We start from the raw sequence: 18,404 nt of genomic DNA on the forward strand, positions 1-18,404 counted from the left end.
CTTCTTCTTTTCCTTTCGGCTTTTCCCTTCAGGGGTCGCCACAGCGAATCAATTGCCTCCATCTAACGCTGTCTTCTACATCCTCTTCTCTCACACCAACTACCTTCACGTCCTCTTTAACCACATCCATAAACCTCTTTGGTCTTCCTCTAGGCCTCCTGCCTGGCAGTGGGAAACTCAGCATCCTTCTACCAATATATTCACTCTCTCTCCTCTGGACATGTCCGAACCATCTCAGTCTGGCCTCTCTGACTTTATCTCCAAAGCCTCTAACATGTGCTGTCCCTCTGATGTTCTCATTCCTGATCCTATCCATCCTGGTCACTCCCAAAGAGAACCTCAGCATCTTCAGTTCTGCTACATCCAGCTCTGCCTCCTGTCTTTTCCTCAGGGACACTGTCTCCAGACCAAACAACATGGCTGGTCTCACCATAGTTTTGTAAACATTTCCTTTCATTTTAGCTGAAACTCTTCTATCACACATCACACCTGACACTTTTCTCCAGCCGTTCCAGCCTGCCTGTACACGCTTCTTCACCTCTTTTCCACACTCTCCATTGCTCTGGACTGTTGACCCTAAGTACTTAAAATCCTCCACCTTCTTGATCTCTTCTCCCTGTAACCTCACTCTTCCACTTGGGTCCCTCTCATTCACACACAGATACTCCATCTTGCTGCGGCTAACCTTCATTCCTCTCCTTTCCAGGACAAACCTCCACGCCTCTAGCTTCTCCTCCACCTGTTCCCTGCTCTCACTACAGATCACAATGTCATCTGCAAACATCATAGTCCATGGAGACTCCTGTCTAACCTCGTCTGTCATCCTGTCCATCACCGTAGCAAACAAGAAGGGGCTCAGAGCTGATCCCTGATGTAGTCCCACCTCCACCTTGAACTCCTCTGTCACACCTACAGCACACCTCACCACTGTCTTACAGTCCTCATACATGTCCTGCACCACTCTAACATACTTCTCTGCCACTCCAGACTTCCTCATACAAAACCACAGTTCCTCTCTGGGCACCCTGTCATAAGCTTTCTCCAGATCTACAAAGACACAATGCAGCTCCTTCTGACCTTCTCTGTACTTCTCTATCAACATCCTCAAAGCAAATATTGCATCTGTTGTACTCTTTCTTGGCATGAAACCATACTGCTGCTCACAGATGTTCACCTCTGCCCTTAGTCTAGCTTCAACTACTCTTTCCCATAGCTTCATCGTGTGGCTCATCAGCTTTATTCCTTTGTAGTTGCCACAACTCTGCACGTCTCCCTTGTTCTTAAAGATGGGCACCAGCACACTTCTCCTCCATTCCTTGGGCATCTTCTCACTATCTAAGATCCTGTTGAACAACCCAGTCAGAAACTCTACGTACCGCTACCTCTCCGAGACACTTCCATACCTCCACAGGTATATCATCAGGACCAAGTGCTTTTCCACTCTTCATCCTCTTCAATGCCCTTCTCACTTCATCCTTACTAATCTTTGCTACTTCCTGGTCCACAACACTCACCTCTTCTACTCTTCGTTCTCTCTCATTTTCCTCGTTCATCAACTCTTCAAAATACTCTTTCCATCTTCCCATCACACTATTGGCACCTGTCAACACACTTCCATCCTTATCCTTTATCACCCTAACCTGCTGCATGTCCTTCCCATCTGTCTCTCTGCCTTGCCAACCTATACAGGTCAGTCTCTCCCTCCTTCCTGGCCAACCTAGCATACAAGTCATCGTAAGCCCCTTGTTTGGCCTTTGCCACCTCTCCTTTCACCTTATGCTGCATCTCCCTGTACTCCTGTCTAGGCATGGGCCGGTTACCGGTTTTAAGGTATACCACGGTATGAAAAAGTCACGGTTTCAAAACCACTAAAATTTTCCGTCATACCGTTCCTGCGGTATGAGCGTTTTTTTTAATGTGACGTCTCATCAGGGAGAAAGTAGAGGTCCCTCACGCTGTGTGAAACTGCAGCCTAAAGCGCCCCTCCCCCCGCTCACCTGCGTTTGTTGTGAGTGACAAGCAGGCAGCTCTGCAGGCTATGTGATGACTGAAGGAGGCGAGCCCCCAGAACTTTTTCCGCCGTCCAAGCGGACTAAGTCGGCTGTTTGGGAATACTTCGGCTACCGTAAAAAGCCAGACGGCCACGGCTTGGAGGAAGAAGGTCGCCCGACGTGCAAAATGTGCTTGAGGACAGTGGCAGCCCGAGAAGGCAATACATCGAATATGATGGGAGCACCACCCATCGCTGTATGCTAAATTAAAGGTAAAGTTAATGCTGTCTTGAAATGAACGAGCGTATTAGCGTCTGACATTAGTGAAATGAGCTTGTTACCGAGGCAGATATGGTAACTACCATATCTTTTCTTCATCTCTATCTTTTAGTAACTTTTTTTTATATTTTAACTGAGGCAGATATGGTAACTAGCTTGCTAAGGATTTATCTTAGCATGCTAGTTACCATATCTGCCTTAGTTAAAAAAAAAAAAGTTATCCACAACTTTTTTCTTTCATCAATCTTTATTGCTAAGATGGATAACAACAGCTAGTTTACTCTCTAACATTTTAGAGCTGCAATCATGATACCGTGAAACCGTGATATTTTTGCCTAAGGTTATCATACTGTCAGAATCTCATACCGGCCCATGCCTACTCCTGTCTACTCTCTTCAGTCCTGTCAGTGTCCCACTTCTTCTTAGCTAACCTCTTTCTCTGGATCCACTCCTGCACCTCCTCATTCCACCACCAAGTCTCCTTATCTCCTTTCCTTCCAGATGACACACCAAGTACTCTCCGACCTGTCTCCCTGATCACATTTGCTGTAGTTGTCCAGTCATCTGGAAGCACCTCCTGCCCATCCAAAGCCTGCCTCAACTCTTTCCTGAAAGTCGTACAACACTCTTCCTTTTTCAGCTTCCACCATTTGGTCCTTTGCTCTGCCTTTGCCCTCTTCATCTTCTTCACCACCAGGGTCATCCTACACACCACCATCTGCACACCATACGCTGTCTGGCTACACTCTCACCTACCACTACTTTGCAGTCACTGATCTCCTTCAGATTACACCGTCTACACAAGATGTAGTCTACCTGTGTGCTCCTACCTCCACTCTTATAGGTCACCCTATGTTCCTGCCTCTTCTGGAAGAAAGTATTCACTACAGCCATTTCCATCCTTTTTGCAAAGTCAACCACCATCTGTCCTTCTGTGTTCCTCTCCTGGATACCAAACCTGCCCATGACTTCCTCATCATCTGTTTCTTGCACCAACGTGTCCATTGAAGTCTGCACCAATGACAACTCTCTCACTTCTAGGGATGCTCTGCATCACTTCATCAAGGTCCAACCAGAATTTTTCCTTCTCTTCCAGCTCACATCCTACTTGTGGAGCATACCCACTAACAACATTGAACATCACACCTTCGATTTCTAGCTTCAGGCTCATCACTCGATCTGACACTCTTTTTACCTCCAGGACATTCCTAACAAACTCCTCTTTCACGATAACTCCTACTCCATTTCTCTTCCTATCTACACCATGATAGAACAACTTGAACCCTGCTCCTAAACTTCTAGCTTTACTACCTTTCCACCTGGTCTCCTGGACACACAGTATGTCCACCTTCCTCCTCTGCATCATGTCAACCAGCTCTCTATCTTTTCCTGTCATAGTTCCAACATTCAAAGTCCCTACTCTCAGTCCTAGACTCTTGGTGTTCCTCTTCTCTCTCTTCCTACGAACACACCTTCCTCCCCTCCTTCTTCGACCAACAGTAGTCCATTGTCCACCTCCACCCTGTAGGTCGACAGCACCGATGGCGGTCGTTGTTAACCCGGGCCTCGACTGATCCGTTATGGAAGTCATACATTTGACTCGCATGTTTGATTTGGCCAAAGTTTTACATCGGATGCCCTTCCTGCCACAACCCTCTGTGTTTATCCGGGCTTGGGACCGGCACAATAAGACACTGGCTTGTGTCCCCTTGCGGCTACATTGAACTGAATTACTGTATGTGACTAAAACACAGTAGATACTCCAAGCAAAGGTAGTGCAAATGTGTTCAGGAAAAGCATTCGTACGGTACTAACGTATGCAGTCATTCTTTCATCCTTACCTGTAGTTCTTCATCCGATGCTACTTTCATGGTCATGGAAACAAAGTCCTGCAGATACCTTTCAAAAAATTCTTTCTTCATTTTTTCATTCACATGTTGTGCCATGTAGCTGCCAAGTGGAGTGTTCAAGAACAATTCATGGATACGAGTGAGTGAATGACCTGTAATAAAAAAAGAAATAATAGTTGAGAACAGCAATATCTTGTCATTCAGAGGTAAAGTAAAAAAACAAATGTTTTTTCAGTTGCAAAGTTAATACTTGAAATGTACAGCAAAATTCAGGGGCACAAAAATGACATGTTACTTGACAGTATATTTACTTTCATGTCTGGATGTCTGCATCATGAGTCCATCCAGGAAGTCTTTGATCCACCAGCTGAAGGGCATGCGGCAGCACATTGTGTTACCAGCTGTCATATGGCTTTGTACCATTAATACCCTGGAAATGCAAGAGAGTCAGGATGAAAATATTAGGAAGGTGATTTTTTTAGTCCAAACTAATTGATGCCATAATTGATCTTAGTTTCCATCCATATTTGATGAGTTTGAAAACAAACTATTCAGATCCAGAAGCTGACAAAAAACAGCTGAAATGCACCATTTGATAAACTTTATGAAACAGAGTTAATGATACTTGGTTAAGACCATCTTGTAAAGTTCAGATTCAAAATTTAAATTCATTTCAGTGTAATTCTATTTCATTTATATACTGAACATAAGTCATCACACTGCAGTTCAGATCGTAAGGTCACCATTGTAGAGAGAAACCCTACAAATCCGGAAATTTCCTTTGAGAAAGCACAGAACAGTAGAAAGAAAACAACTCCTTTCATAGGAAGAACCTTCCAGCTGAACCTAGCTTGGCAATGCGGTCATCTGCCTCAACCAGTTGAGGTGATGTAAATTAATCTTGAAGGAAATCATCTGAGCTGAATAGATATCGTCATCATACAGCCAAGGGATACTCACTTGCTGTCCATCCTCACGTAGGGCACACTGAGCATCTCTTTGCTCCCAAATATCTTGAGCCACAGGTTCTTGATGTCATCCCAATCATCCAGCAGCAGGTCCAAATTGCAATCTCGGTCAATGACCGAGACCAAGTTGGCTAGAAGTGGAGTAACAACTGCTTGGATTTTCCTCCATAGTGTGTGTCTGTACGAAATATTCATGAAAATTTCTTACAATCAACTTGACATTTGCTGTCAGCTATTAAAAAATGATAGAAACGTCATCTGAGTTGAAAGCTATGCAGTGTATTTTACAGTACAGAAAAATATGTATAAATAAGTGATGAATTAATGTCAAATAAAAACGACATACAAATACAGCAAAGAAATTGCTATGCAGACCAGTACAGTAGGTGGTTCAAAAAAAAAAAAAAAGGAGAAGCTTACAGGAATGTCCCCCCTTCTTGAAGTGCATTGACATTAGATGCCTCATTTAGAACCCAACTTCTTGGATTGGGGACGTTGGCCTCATAGTCCTCTAACAACCAGCGGAGACGCTTCCTCAGAATGTTCACAAAAGCACCTTAAAAACAAATTTCTCTTACTAGAATTTTTTTCATTAAGATTACTTTAGTTATGTTTTACAGACCTACACTATGGGTGTGTAAAAAACAGCCTGAAACCAAATCAGTGACTCCTTTTCTAACCTTGTGTCTGATTTTCATCCAGAAGTGTAAGCAGATTCTCAACTCTCTTCGTGCTGAACTCTCCGCTGTCCTCTGCATCCCTCAGCATGCTCACTGCACTCTGCACACAGCTTCTCACCAAATCAGTCGTGCCAAACACTTCTCCTAAAACCTGAAACAATATATTGAATAGATCGACACCAGTTCAGCATTTGAATACAGAAAATATTCTTAGAGGAGCACCTCCCACTGTGGGATGTAAGAATTTGTTCAGTCGATGAATAAATGTAGGCTAAAATTAAATTCAAAATTTTTGAGGCATTTTACCATTTACCAATGATTTCTGATGATTTGCATATCTCAGAATAGGATCTAAATTAGAATGAAAACAAAAAGGGCATCATTTTTGATAAAAAATGACAAGTAGTGAAAACGCTGCTGAAGTCACAATTTACATCCCAAAACACTGAACAGTCTCCTCTGTGGATAGATCTTTTTAATTTTCATGTCTGAGTCAGGGTACCTTCTCATACTGACTTCATATACAGTGCTGTGAAAAAGTATTTGGCTCCTTACAGAAATCTTCTATATTTGCATCTTTCACATATTTAAATGCTTCAGATCATCACACTACTTTAATGTAAGACAGAGATAACCCAAGAAAAAACAAAATGTAGTTTTAAATGATGACTTCATGTATTGAAGGACAAATGCTTTCCAGCTCCACCTTGTTCTATTGGAAAAATAATTGCCCCTTCAGCTACCAATCCACCAAATGACCAAATTCATATGACACATAGCTAAGGGATCTCAAAAAGCAGCACATGATGTTACGTTTTAAAGTGAGTGAAGAACAGATGCAAAATTAGTCTGTCAATCTGCCCCAGGGCAACTGTGGCTACAAATGTAGCTTACCACCACCAGAGTGAGAATATGTGAGTGAATGAATAATGGATCCATTGTGAAGCGCTTTGAGTGCCCAAAAAAGCGCTATATAAATCTGATCCATTATTATTATTATTAAAATTAAGTCACTGACATTCATCAGTGTGGAAAGAGTTACAAAGTCATTGCTGAGGCTCTGGGACTCCAGAGAACCACAGTGAGAGATACTATGCACAAATGGAAAAATGTGGAACAGTAGTGAACCTTTCCAGGATTGACCAGCTAACCAAAATTTGTCCAAGAGCGTGTCAATATCTAATGAAGGAGGTCACAAAAGAAACCAATCCAACATCAAAAGAATTACAGGCTTCACTGGCCTCAGTTAAGGTCCGACTACATGACTCCACAACAAGGAAGACACTGGGAAAAAATGGCATCCATTGGAGAGTAGCAAGGTGCAAACTACTGCTGACCAAAAAACCCCCATAAAGGTTCATCTGGCATTTGCATGAAAATGTCTGGATGAGACCCAAGACTTTTGGGATAACATCCTGTGGACTGATGAGTCAGAGGTGGAAATTTGCGGACATGCATCCCGTTACATCTGGTGTAAAGCTAATACTGCATTCCACAAGAAGAAAATCATACCAGCAGTGAAACATTGTGGTGGTAGTGTCACGGTTTGGGGCTGATTTTCTTCCACAGGACCTCGACGACAAATTGATGGAGCCATGAATTCTACTCTCTATCAGAAAATCTTCCTGGAGAATATCCACCTATCAGTTCATGACTTAAACCTCAAGCATTAATGGTTTACGAAGCAAAACAATGACCTAAAGTTCATAAACAAATCCACCTCTGATTGGCTCAAGAAAGGTCTGGGAGTGGCCAAGTCAAAGTCTGGACTGAATACAATTCAGCGCCTGTGGCAAGACCTTAAAAGAGCAGTTCATGATTGAAAAACCATCTAATGTGGCTATTCTGCAGAGAAGAGTGCTCCAGAATTCTTCCATGGAGATGTAAAAGACTGATCACAAATGATTGCAAACATTTAACTGCAGTTGTTGCTGACAAGTGTGGCCTAACCAGCCATTAGGTTTAGGGGGGGCAATTATTTTTTCACAGTGGTGATACAGGTTTTTAAGAAATCATCATTTAAAAACTGCATTTTGTGTTTTGTGGTTTATCTTTGTCTAATAAAACGATGTAAATTTTATTTTGATGATCTGGAACATTTAAGTGTGAGAAATATGCAAAAATAGAAGACATCAAGATTAATGTGGTGAAATCATTTTAACATCAATTATCTAAGTTACATATCATAAAGGTTAGGGTTATGAGTTAGGGTTTCTCATGTCGTTCCCAAATTTGTGAACTGTTGTCTCATGATTTGTCACACTGACCAAACTAGCTATTATCGCTGTCATCACTGGCCCTTGATGTTTGATTTATTCTTAGGTATGTTTGCTTGATATGCTAGATATACCTGTCATCTCTAATTAAAAAATACTGCCCAAGCAGGCAACAAAAGTAAAAGAAATAATGTTTACATTTCTATTAATTTATTAGAGACTGGTGTATTGTACGTTGGTTATCTGGATTGGCCAGAAGTCCAAATCCTCTTATTTTTCCATGTTCCAAATGTATGGATATAATAAATAACACTTACAGCAGAGTCATCATTTTGTGGCAAACCAGTGTAGTCCTCTGTCTCCATGGCTTTAAAAGAGAGAGAACATGTGAATTTATTTGCTTTATTTAGATAATATTCTGTAGCAAAAAAAGATTTGATATGTTACCCTCAGGTGGATCTTCAAAAAGATCACTTATGCGTTGATTTTTCAAGCAGTGAACATCAAAAACAAATTCCTTTGATCTTCTGACATCATCAATGTGAACAGACCTCCAAGGACCTGAAAAAGTCAGATTAAGAAAGACCCAAATTTGTAGTCAATTTTCGCCTGAAATTTCTACTGAAGATGTATGGAAAGTAAATTGAATGCTGTTCTTGAACTGTTTGGAGTACATGCATTGTTGTGGTCTCCTTTGAAAGCTGACAACCTGAATTTTCACTCAGTGCAGTCAGAATTACTCTAGGTGCTACTGGCACAGAGTATTTTATGTTGGAAAACACTGAATTAGGATGAATTTTATTTTCGCCTAAATTTTTTCCCTAATAAAACACCAGAAAATTAGTGTGGCAGCACTGTGAGAGCTTGAAAACACAAAAAGGCAACAGCCTGGTGTCTTGCATAGTTCAGGTCAAAATTTCAGAGCAATACTACAAGAAATGAGTGTTTCACACATGTATTTGTACTGCTATGGCCAGGTGCTGTCAATTCTGGACACCCACTGTACACCCTCTGCATACCCTGGGCAAAAATGGTATATGTTCGTTTTTCAGCCCGTTTTCACATTATTTTCACTCCAAAAGTCATAAAGAACTAAAAAAAAAGCGCTTCAGAGCAGCTCCAGTGTGGATCAGACACAGAGACTGGGAGGGACACAGACAGGCTGCAGCTGCAGCCCGGGAGCGGAGGTGTGAAAAGTCACACAACCCTGCTGGCAGAGGTTCTATTTATATCCTGCTATTCAGCAGGTTCATTGGCTACAAGCCCTGTCAGTCAAACGTTTCCTCCGACGTGATTTGCTCAGAATTTACTGACGAAATGAGGTAGGTCCAGATCCATCAGTCTCGGCGACGGTTGGCTGTTTAGGCCTGGGAGGCAAACCAGAGTCACTTGATTGGTTGAAATGCGATGTAAACCAAAAGGATAGAGTTCAGCCGCCATTTTAACTGCAAAACAACGTGGATGTATGCTGTATAAAAATATGGACAGAAATACAGTGAATATGAAATACGCAGCGCCACCATGCACCGCGTGCGCGCGCACGGAGCCGAGCTATTTGTGGATTATTTACTTATTTCAAGACATGTTTTGGAAAAAATATTATACTTGCTAGTTTTGTCTGGATGCCTAAGCTTGGATTCTGGCCAGTTTTTGTGGATTATTTTCATCTTTGACCAGTAAAAGAGTGTCCAAAGGTGAGTTCTGCCCTTTAAATGTTTTGTTGTTTGTTGGAGAAATGTGTTTATATTACCCACTGTGGCAATCACATCTGAAAGTGGTTTATACCGGCGGATTCATGAGAATCTAAGCTTTCCATGGTTGTATAGTGTTTCTATAATCGCGTTTGCAGCTTCTGTGAATTTTGAAAAAATGCTTATGCAGATCGTTCAGCGGCCCATATTTGGGCAGTTTACTGCAGTTTACTGAAACTGTTCATTTTTACTGTTACTCTTAGAGTGCAGCACCATGTGTTGCACTTTGTGTCATTTTGTGCTTTATAGCATGTTGTGACAGAGTTGATAAGTCGTAGCTGTGTGAATAACAGAAATACTAACCGCCTTGAAAGCCGACATAGGAGGTCCCACCCTCCATTCGAGGAAGTTTGGTGACAAAGTACACAAATGTTCTTGCATTGTCAGTAGTGTCACACTTCTTGATTTCGTTGATGCATGAATATCTAAGAATTCCAAACATTAGGCACAAGTAAAAGAAAAAAAGAACAAATCAGAACAATTGCAACAAGAAAAGCACTCAGAGAGCCTAGACCTCCACCAAGGCTGTTCATTCCTTGTATCATTTCCGACAGATAAGTCACAATAAGTCTGCAGAGGTCGATTTGTAGTAGGATCACAATCATTGTTACTATTATGCCGGTCCTGCTATGTCGTCACTGTTACGCCGGTGCCGCTATCTCACAATGATACAGAAATCTTTAAAAAAAATTGTGGATCCAGAATATAATCTGCATCACTGCCAAAATCTAATCAATTGGTCTTTGTGTCATTTCTGACTTTCCCTAAAAATTTCATCCAAATTCATTAATCCGCTTTTGAGTAATGTTGTGTACAGGCAGACAGACAAACCAACTACGATCATCACATTACCTACACCGCATTCATTTGCAGCAGTAATAATGTCAGCAAATTATGTAAAAGAAAGTATTTAAACTCACTTGGCTGACGACAGAATATTCCTTCTGTGGAAGTCTTCATCATACTCGGTTTGGATAATGAGCACTTTGTCTGCACGTGTTGAGCCAAGAAATTCCCTAAGACAGAGACATAATCATGACAATGAATACATGTACAGTCATATATATATTTGTATATATGAGAATGATCACATGACTGTATTTAGTCCCATATATCTAATCAGTCTGATTCCTGACATGACCATTTATATCATTATCCTCAGAAGAATTCAATGAAAGAGAAGGACAAAGTTATGGATTGAAATGAGCACCTGCATAGCGGTGTAATACTTGTTATACTGTATTTATATACCTGATTTTCTTGAGGAATGAGTACTCAGTGTCAAACTGTTGCAGTGACAACAGCTTGATAGCATCAATCTCTATCACATTCTGCAGTTGTTGAGTGTCAGCTGAAGTCAGTAGTCTGGAAAATGTAGTAACCTTAAAAACAGGAAAACAATAACAATAAAATGTAAAAACATTGCTCAGTTTTATCAGTTGCAAAAAAGGCCATTTACAAATTATTGCATTATGTGTGATTGTGTGTAATTTATAATGTATACCACAACAGCTTGATTTTTTTGTACAGTAGACATTATTTTCATTACCTTTTTGCATCTCAGTTTTGCTTTTGTCATTTGCTTGTTCATCATGAAATTTTAAACAGCCCTTTATTAATTTAAAATAGGACTTAATATAAAACCAGAAAAATGCCAGTCTGCTATTTCCACTTCCCATAAGAAGATTTAGGAAGAACAAAGTAGACAATCTAGGGCTAACTTAAACATGCAAGTGTTGGTAGGGATGGCATGAACAAGAGCTTGTTGAATAAGAAAATGTTGGGTTGTGCCTAGTACAACAAAATGCATGTCCTATGTCTGAATAAACTGTTATCTTTCTGTGACTATGGATTGTCAGTGCTAACTGATGAGTCCTTAACTCTGGAAGCCAGGCACCAAAACCATAAACCAAAAATTTTTGAAAGTGATGAAGGTTGACTTTTTTTTCTGTTAAACTAAGAATGAAAAATATATGGCGACAAAAATGCAGGGCATATGTCCAATATCGAGCCGTAATAATGATGCAATACTAGAGGGGATGTTTTTTCAATGTAATATTTGATAACTTAGTAAAAAAAATTACCTCAGTAAGGAAGAAGCTTGACTGGTCCAACTGATGTGTGTGATAGACAATGTAGTCTCCCAGTGAGCTGTGCATCGTCTCTTTAACATATTCTTTGATTAAATGTTCTCTTTCCTCATCTGGCAGTTTGGATTTACCCAAACGGACAACTGAGTCAGGAGTGGCACAGCTGAGCAGAATGTCTTTGGCTTTGCCAAGTTTGACCTGCGCATCTGTGTCATTGCTTCGAGTCTCTGTTACTTGCAGGACCACAGAGGAGCATGTGTCCGAATGGTAGCCAATGAAGACATCATTTGGAACATACTTCTGTTTTGTGGAGTCTTGACTGCTCAAAGAGACAAAATCATTGACCCATTCCTTGAGTTGTTTGGCAATGTCCTTCTGTTCACTTTTTAAGACAGTGCTGATGTCAAGGTAGTGTTTCTCCATTCTGTTAATCAGTGGGATTGGAAACTGCTCGTAGACCACTTCTTTTTCTTCAATGACGATGAGCCTGAAGTCTGGGTGAACTCTGCATTTCACACGATGTGTTCCTAATCCAAGATCAACATACTTTTGACCACCTAGTGTCACATAGTATTGATTGAGAGCATCATACAGACTTTCATACAGATTCTGAAGGTTCAGAAGCACAACTGTCTGTCCAGTTTCCATGCACACCTTGATACGATTGATGTTCCTACAAATCTGCGTGTACTCCTGATCCTTTGGAAAACTAGACCCAAAGATCACCTCTGGATGGATTTCACGAGAGTAGAAAATTTGCTGGAGAATCTGAAGAGCTGCATAGTTTTTGGTGAGGATTAAAAGGTAGCGACTTTCCTCCGTTTGGGAAGCTGGAAAGATGCTTTGCTCAACCATATCAATGGTAGTGATGGTGGCGTTGGCAAAAACATCTCTGAGCTCTTTGCTGAAGATGTCAATCACATTCACATCATCTTTTCCGCTGAAGTTTCTCAGGACTGCTCCAGTGATTTGATCTGCAGTAGGACACTCGTTAGACATTTTGGTAATTGAAAATACCATTTTTATCAGACTGTAGAAATCCCGCAGACCGAAAAATCCTTTGGCTTCTTCGCATACTGTCATATATGCATTTGCAAAGGGTTCAAAGAGGTCCTTGATCTTTTCAAGAACCTTGTCGTCAGATGAGCAAATCCCTTTGGCACTTTTGATGAGCTCTTGCTGATTAAGATCACCACGGGATACAAAAATTCCCCGATTCATCTTGGCAGGGTCTAGAGCCCAGTTGGAAATTCCAATGAACCCAACTCTTTTATGAGGTTGTGGCTCATCATCAACACAGCCTTCTTCCAGCAATGGGTGCAACGCTTTCAGTGGCATTTTTGGGGAATCCTCAGCCAGTCCAATCTCATCAAGAACAACTACCGAGATGTATTCATCCAAGTTTTTGCTTTCTTGAAAGCGTGCACATTGCTTGAATGTGTTAATGATTCCTTCAGAAGTTGAATGAGGGCTGCACTGGAAAGACACCAGATGTATCTGCTTTAGCCTCTTGTAGAGGTCTGAATGTGATGTAGGGCCCTGCATTGCATCTGCAACTAGTGTTTTCGAAAGCGATTTGGAGCTCCCTGGTTTTCCAACAATAAACAGGGGGATTCTTAGCTCAATACAGATCACCATCATGAAAAAGTTCTCTTTTAAAGCCTCGTTTCTGGCTATTGTCTTACCCATGGGTACACCACTGAGTAGAAGGTCCTGCATGAGTTGGATTTCCTGTTGTATTCTCTGTGGATTGTACTCACGAGGAAAAAATTGGCTGATAGTTCTCTGATACTGGCCTTTGCTCTCCAAGCAGGACTGATAGCACACTCCAGTGGCCATCAAGAGTGACCAGATCACTCTGTCACTTGCAGGTGAAAACTGTGACTTTTTTCTTTTCCTCTGAGACTGCTGAAGAAAGTGTTGGAGATCATGAGCAAACATGTGGTGATTTTTGTGGAACCACACAAATACTTGCATGCAGCGTTCTACATCCCTCAAGCTGACAAAGCTGCATTCATCTTTCTTCTCCCTCATGAACCTTTGTGATGACGATAACACTTGCGTTATGGTTGGAATATAGCGCTTGTTTATCAAGCTGCTCTTTGCCTGTCTTAAGACGATTTGTTCAATGTACATTTGCTCTGTTGAGTCATTGAGTTGCCCAAAATCCCAAACAAGAGGTATCATGCTGGGTGGTAACACATGAACACGATACACAAGCTGGCGGAGAGGGATGGAGCCAAGTCTGTCTTCAGCGTCTTGAGCCCGGACTCGGTAACCCAGTCCAGATGCTTCCAACCTCTCAATCATTTTGTCTGTATGTTTTCTGTAAGGGTTGCATGCAGCAATAACCTGTAGCCCTGTTTCAGAGCCAAGCTCTTGTCCCTGCACTGACTTATCACAAAGGATCTCCTTAATGCTGCTAATGGCTTCTGTGGTGTTTGCCTCATCAAAGAATAGAACAGAGTCAAATTGGTGTTTTTCTGTATTGGTTCTTGCAAGAGTTTCAGCTTCCTTCACTTTCTCATAGATCATATCTGATGTAGTCCCTCCATGAACCTTGACCAGCTTCAAGTTTTCTGCCGGCGCTCCACATCTTCTCAATTCACACATAAACTTTATGAGCCTCGTCTTCCCACATCCTGTTTCTCCCATTATGATAACTGGGATGCCACATCTAAACCTCATATGAATTGCCATCATTTTGAGGATATTGTCTGTGGTCAGTTCATATGTTTCATCAGGATCTGTTGGCCACTTGATGCCAAGCACACTGCAGAGATGCTCAATCTTGTCAGCTCGAGGAAGCTGATCAAAGTCCATATTAAAAGGGACTCTCTGAAGCTTTAAGCCAGTGTACAGCTCTTGGGTCATGATGTTTTCCTGTATCACTTCTTTCGTCAATGGATTTATGGCATCAACTCCATTCCGGTCATTGAGCCTCAAGTGAAATCCAATGAATGTCATGGATGTGTGGTCATCATTGAAAAAGATGTATGGATGTGGCTTCGATTCCCATCTTTTCCTAATGAGGAATGGAGCCAAGTCTTTTTCGTTGAGCTCACCGATGTCAATTTGTTGCCTCCCTGGGCTCTGGTCAGTGATGCTTAGTGATGGGGTTGCAAAGTCTTTGGACATCAAGATCATGAACTTAACCACAAAGTTTTTGAACCCATGGAGAGTGTCTCCAACAAACTCAGAGTTGCAAAAGACTGAATTCTCGCAGTCTTGCAACTGAAGATTAAGAAACCAGACAAAGTTACGTAGCTCCGCCCACGATGGGTCCATTATGCCACAGTAGAGCAAGAATATCTGAAGACACTCCGCATGTGTTCCTTCAACACCTTGGTAATTGAAGTTGTCGAGATTGTCATTGTTGTGAAACCGTGTGAGGTACTGGTATGGTCTTTGATAAGCTTCACTTCTGAAACATTCATCATCCATGAGAGGGTCATCATGCTCCATGTTTGAACGTTCCTCTCTCCGCATCTCCAATGCCATAACTTCTTTTGGTGGACGACAAAACACCTTTGGGAAAACATCTGAGAAGGCAAAGTTTTCCTTTCGTCCCTGTACACACAAATTTTGAATCATTCAGTCAAGCCCATCCTCTCAACAATTGCTATAAACCACACCAAGTCAATTATATTTATTCTGTGTACAGCTAAAACAAAATGCTAAGATTTTAATAGGATGTAGTTGTATGCTGTACTTGCTTATCTGTTTTATCTAAACATTTTACTGGACAGGAACACAACAACATCAGCAATTAAAAAATTAAACCAACAGAGCTGTGTGGCATAATTTCATTTAAGTGTACAAAACGGCAAATGTCCACTTACCGATCTGGCAGCATATTTGGTCTGATCTTTTATGGATTCCAGTAACTCAACAACATACAAGTGTTTGTGACTGCAGTGATACATCTGTCCATCTGAATCCATCAGGTACCCCAGAAAGAAAAGCTTGAATAAGAATTCATTCAAACCTTTTTGCACCTGGAAACCAGAAGTTGTATTATTAGAAAACATCTTGGCCAACTTAGAGATTCTGTGAAAACATGGTTAGAGAAATTAAAGCATTTTCAGCATTTACACCTTATATAATGCCTACCGAGGATGTGACATCAAAGTGAAACACCTTGACATCTTTTTGTTTTGGTGTGTCATACAAAGACTGGAGAATCTTGTGGTCATCAACCTCGTGTTCTGTTAGTCGGATGCACTTCATAAATGCAGTTCCTTGTTCAACACTTCCCTCCAACTTCTCATACAGTCTTTGGACATACAATGACTTCCCTGCAATGGATGAATAACTATCTATCAATTGCATAAACAACTGCATGAACCAAAGCTGTAAAAAAAAGTGTCAGTCACTACAAGAATTGCTTTAGCACACCAGTGCTTTAAGAAATCTGCCTAATAGCCCTCCTAATTAAATATATGAAAAAACTGTTTGGATGTTCAATAAAATTAGATAAACAGATGATCTTCAGATTCTTAGTACTAAACTGAAACTTTTATGCAAGTTGGTTAAAGTTGGTTTTGTGGGCAAGCTATCAGCCCAGTTCTGTTATATATCATTGGCACAGAGAGTAAATTAGAAGTAAGTAAAGAAAATCTACTGTATATTTAGGACTCACCTACTCCCGCACGACTGGAAGCAACAATACCAACAGAATGGCCACCTTTGAACACAGCATTCTTGTGATCTGATGTGACAGTGTAATGCCTGGACAAGTACTTCTGGATGCGTTCCAATGGCTCTTGTGGCACAAAGTTTCTTTTGAACTGACTGAATGCAGTAGGAATGTAAGTGTGCTCCCTGTCTGAGCTGCAAAAGATCACCAGCCTGTAATCACATTGCAATAGGGACTGCAGCTTCTGAAAACATTTCTCCATTGCACAGCTAACATCATAGGTAAGTTGGTCTGCCCAAAGCATCGTGTAAATCTTCTTGCCAGTGTCACCTGGTGTCAGGCATCTCCTCAGGAAAAGTTCTACTTGCTCACAAGACGTTGCAGGGGTACACAAGAGAACCTCGTCGTAACTTGGCAGTGGTTCATAGTCACTGGTCATGTACAAGGAGATGCAAGAAGTTAAGACATCATTGTGTGGGCAGATTAGGAGATTAGGCTGTTTTGACAAAAGGCCTTTGGGGAGCTTCCTTCTCAGTGAACTGTCTTTTGTCTCTGACAGCATTGGTTCTTCCAATTCATTCTGACATGGGTTTTCTGTGACAGTCATCAGTTCTAACAGACCCCCTAAACTCCTTATGTCCAAAAGGTCATGGAAAAATATTCCTTCATTCTTCATGTAGTCATTCCACAAGTCTTCCAGTTTTTTCAAATCAATGCTCTGATCTGCCTCTTCTGCTGGGTCATCAGGTAGAAAATGCTGAACACTGGCTGTAGACAAATCACTGTCTTCATTTTCCCTTTTGCCAGGTTGATATTGATTGTGAAACCTTCTCCATGTACTCCTGACATCAGATGTTGTGCAGTTTGGTTTGATGAAAGACAGCATCATCAATGCTTTGTCCTCTATTTCTGTATTCATATTTGTTGAAGTTAAAACACTGCAAAGATAGAATATTTGTTCTGCTGTGAAGTAATTTAAGTAGTAGTGATCAGATCTTTGCTTGTCCATAAACCTTTGCCAATCACAGAGAAAAAACTCCAACTTCTTGGACAGTGATGTCAGCTGTTCAATGAGACTTCCATGTACAGGTATGTGATACAGGGTCTTGCAAAAGTTGATTTCCATAATGATGCATGGGTCACTCTGAGTTTTGCAAAAAATCCTAGCTTCCCAACACCTAAAGAGTGGGTTCCCAGCAGCATAAAGGTCTACAAATGCTTTGGCAAGTCTTTGGACGTTGTCAAACACCTACATATAAAAAAGATGTGAGATTATAGGGTATGTAAAAACATATACATGAACTCTATTAAACATTTCATAATGTTACAGGAACAGATTTAAATATACATTACCTCAGCGAAGCGTTCTACTTCATTATGATTTTGTTGTCTTCCAGACATCAGCATTAGCTTATTTTGCAACTCCTTCAGATCCTCATAGGTACATGTCATGGTTTTGTCAAGTCCATTATGAATTTGCAGCATCAAGGAATTCTCTAAACTGAGCTGCAAAGGAAAATCTCAAAATGATGATCATAGTTGCATGCTTGAGTCCAAAGACCCTAAAACAGCTGCTTGTTCCTATCAGTGTGACACTAGCTCTTCAATTCTTTTCAATTTAAGCATTTACTTCATGTAACTCATTCAACATACCCTTGTCTGGTTTTGGGCCTTGATGGTATACATGCCCCTCTCATTGATGGAGGTAGCCAGGGATAGAGATGAAAATTCAACGGATCCTTGGTTTTCTCTCACAGTCTTTAACCATTCCAGATGGCGTGCTGTATCTCGCTGAAATTAGTCATCCAATGTAAGTCAACTTAATTATCATGTTTTTGTTGCATTCACACATGCCCAGTACAAAAAAAATCAACAGTGAATTGACTGGAAATTTTGCAAGCTACAGTGATAACAACCAGAGGAAGTTCAAGTTTTACTGT

General features: G+C 41.0%; 1 protein-coding gene across 1 annotated transcript in view; it reads right to left on the reverse strand.

Annotated features, from left to right (window-relative positions):
• Nucleotides 1-18,150, reverse strand: part of LOC110971129 (E3 ubiquitin-protein ligase rnf213-alpha-like) — a 39,049-nt gene extending 20,899 nt beyond the window's left edge. The window contains exons 1-8 of the mRNA XM_051947648.1: nt 18,118-18,150; nt 16,468-17,713; nt 15,939-16,123; nt 15,668-15,823; nt 11,820-15,386; nt 10,987-11,117; nt 10,656-10,751; nt 10,299-10,305 (exon numbers count right to left, since the gene is read on the reverse strand). Coding sequence (XP_051803608.1) covers nt 10,299-10,305; nt 10,656-10,751; nt 10,987-11,117; nt 11,820-15,386; nt 15,668-15,823; nt 15,939-16,123; nt 16,468-17,713; nt 18,118-18,150 — 5,421 coding nt within the window. The remainder of the gene's footprint in view (nt 1-10,298; nt 10,306-10,655; nt 10,752-10,986; nt 11,118-11,819; nt 15,387-15,667; nt 15,824-15,938; nt 16,124-16,467; nt 17,714-18,117) is intronic.
• Nucleotides 18,151-18,404: the final 254 nt, after the last annotated feature.

Source organism: Acanthochromis polyacanthus, chromosome 4 (assembly GCF_021347895.1).
Source record: "Acanthochromis polyacanthus isolate Apoly-LR-REF ecotype Palm Island chromosome 4, KAUST_Apoly_ChrSc, whole genome shotgun sequence".
Taxonomy (NCBI): domain Eukaryota; kingdom Metazoa; phylum Chordata; class Actinopteri; family Pomacentridae; genus Acanthochromis; species Acanthochromis polyacanthus.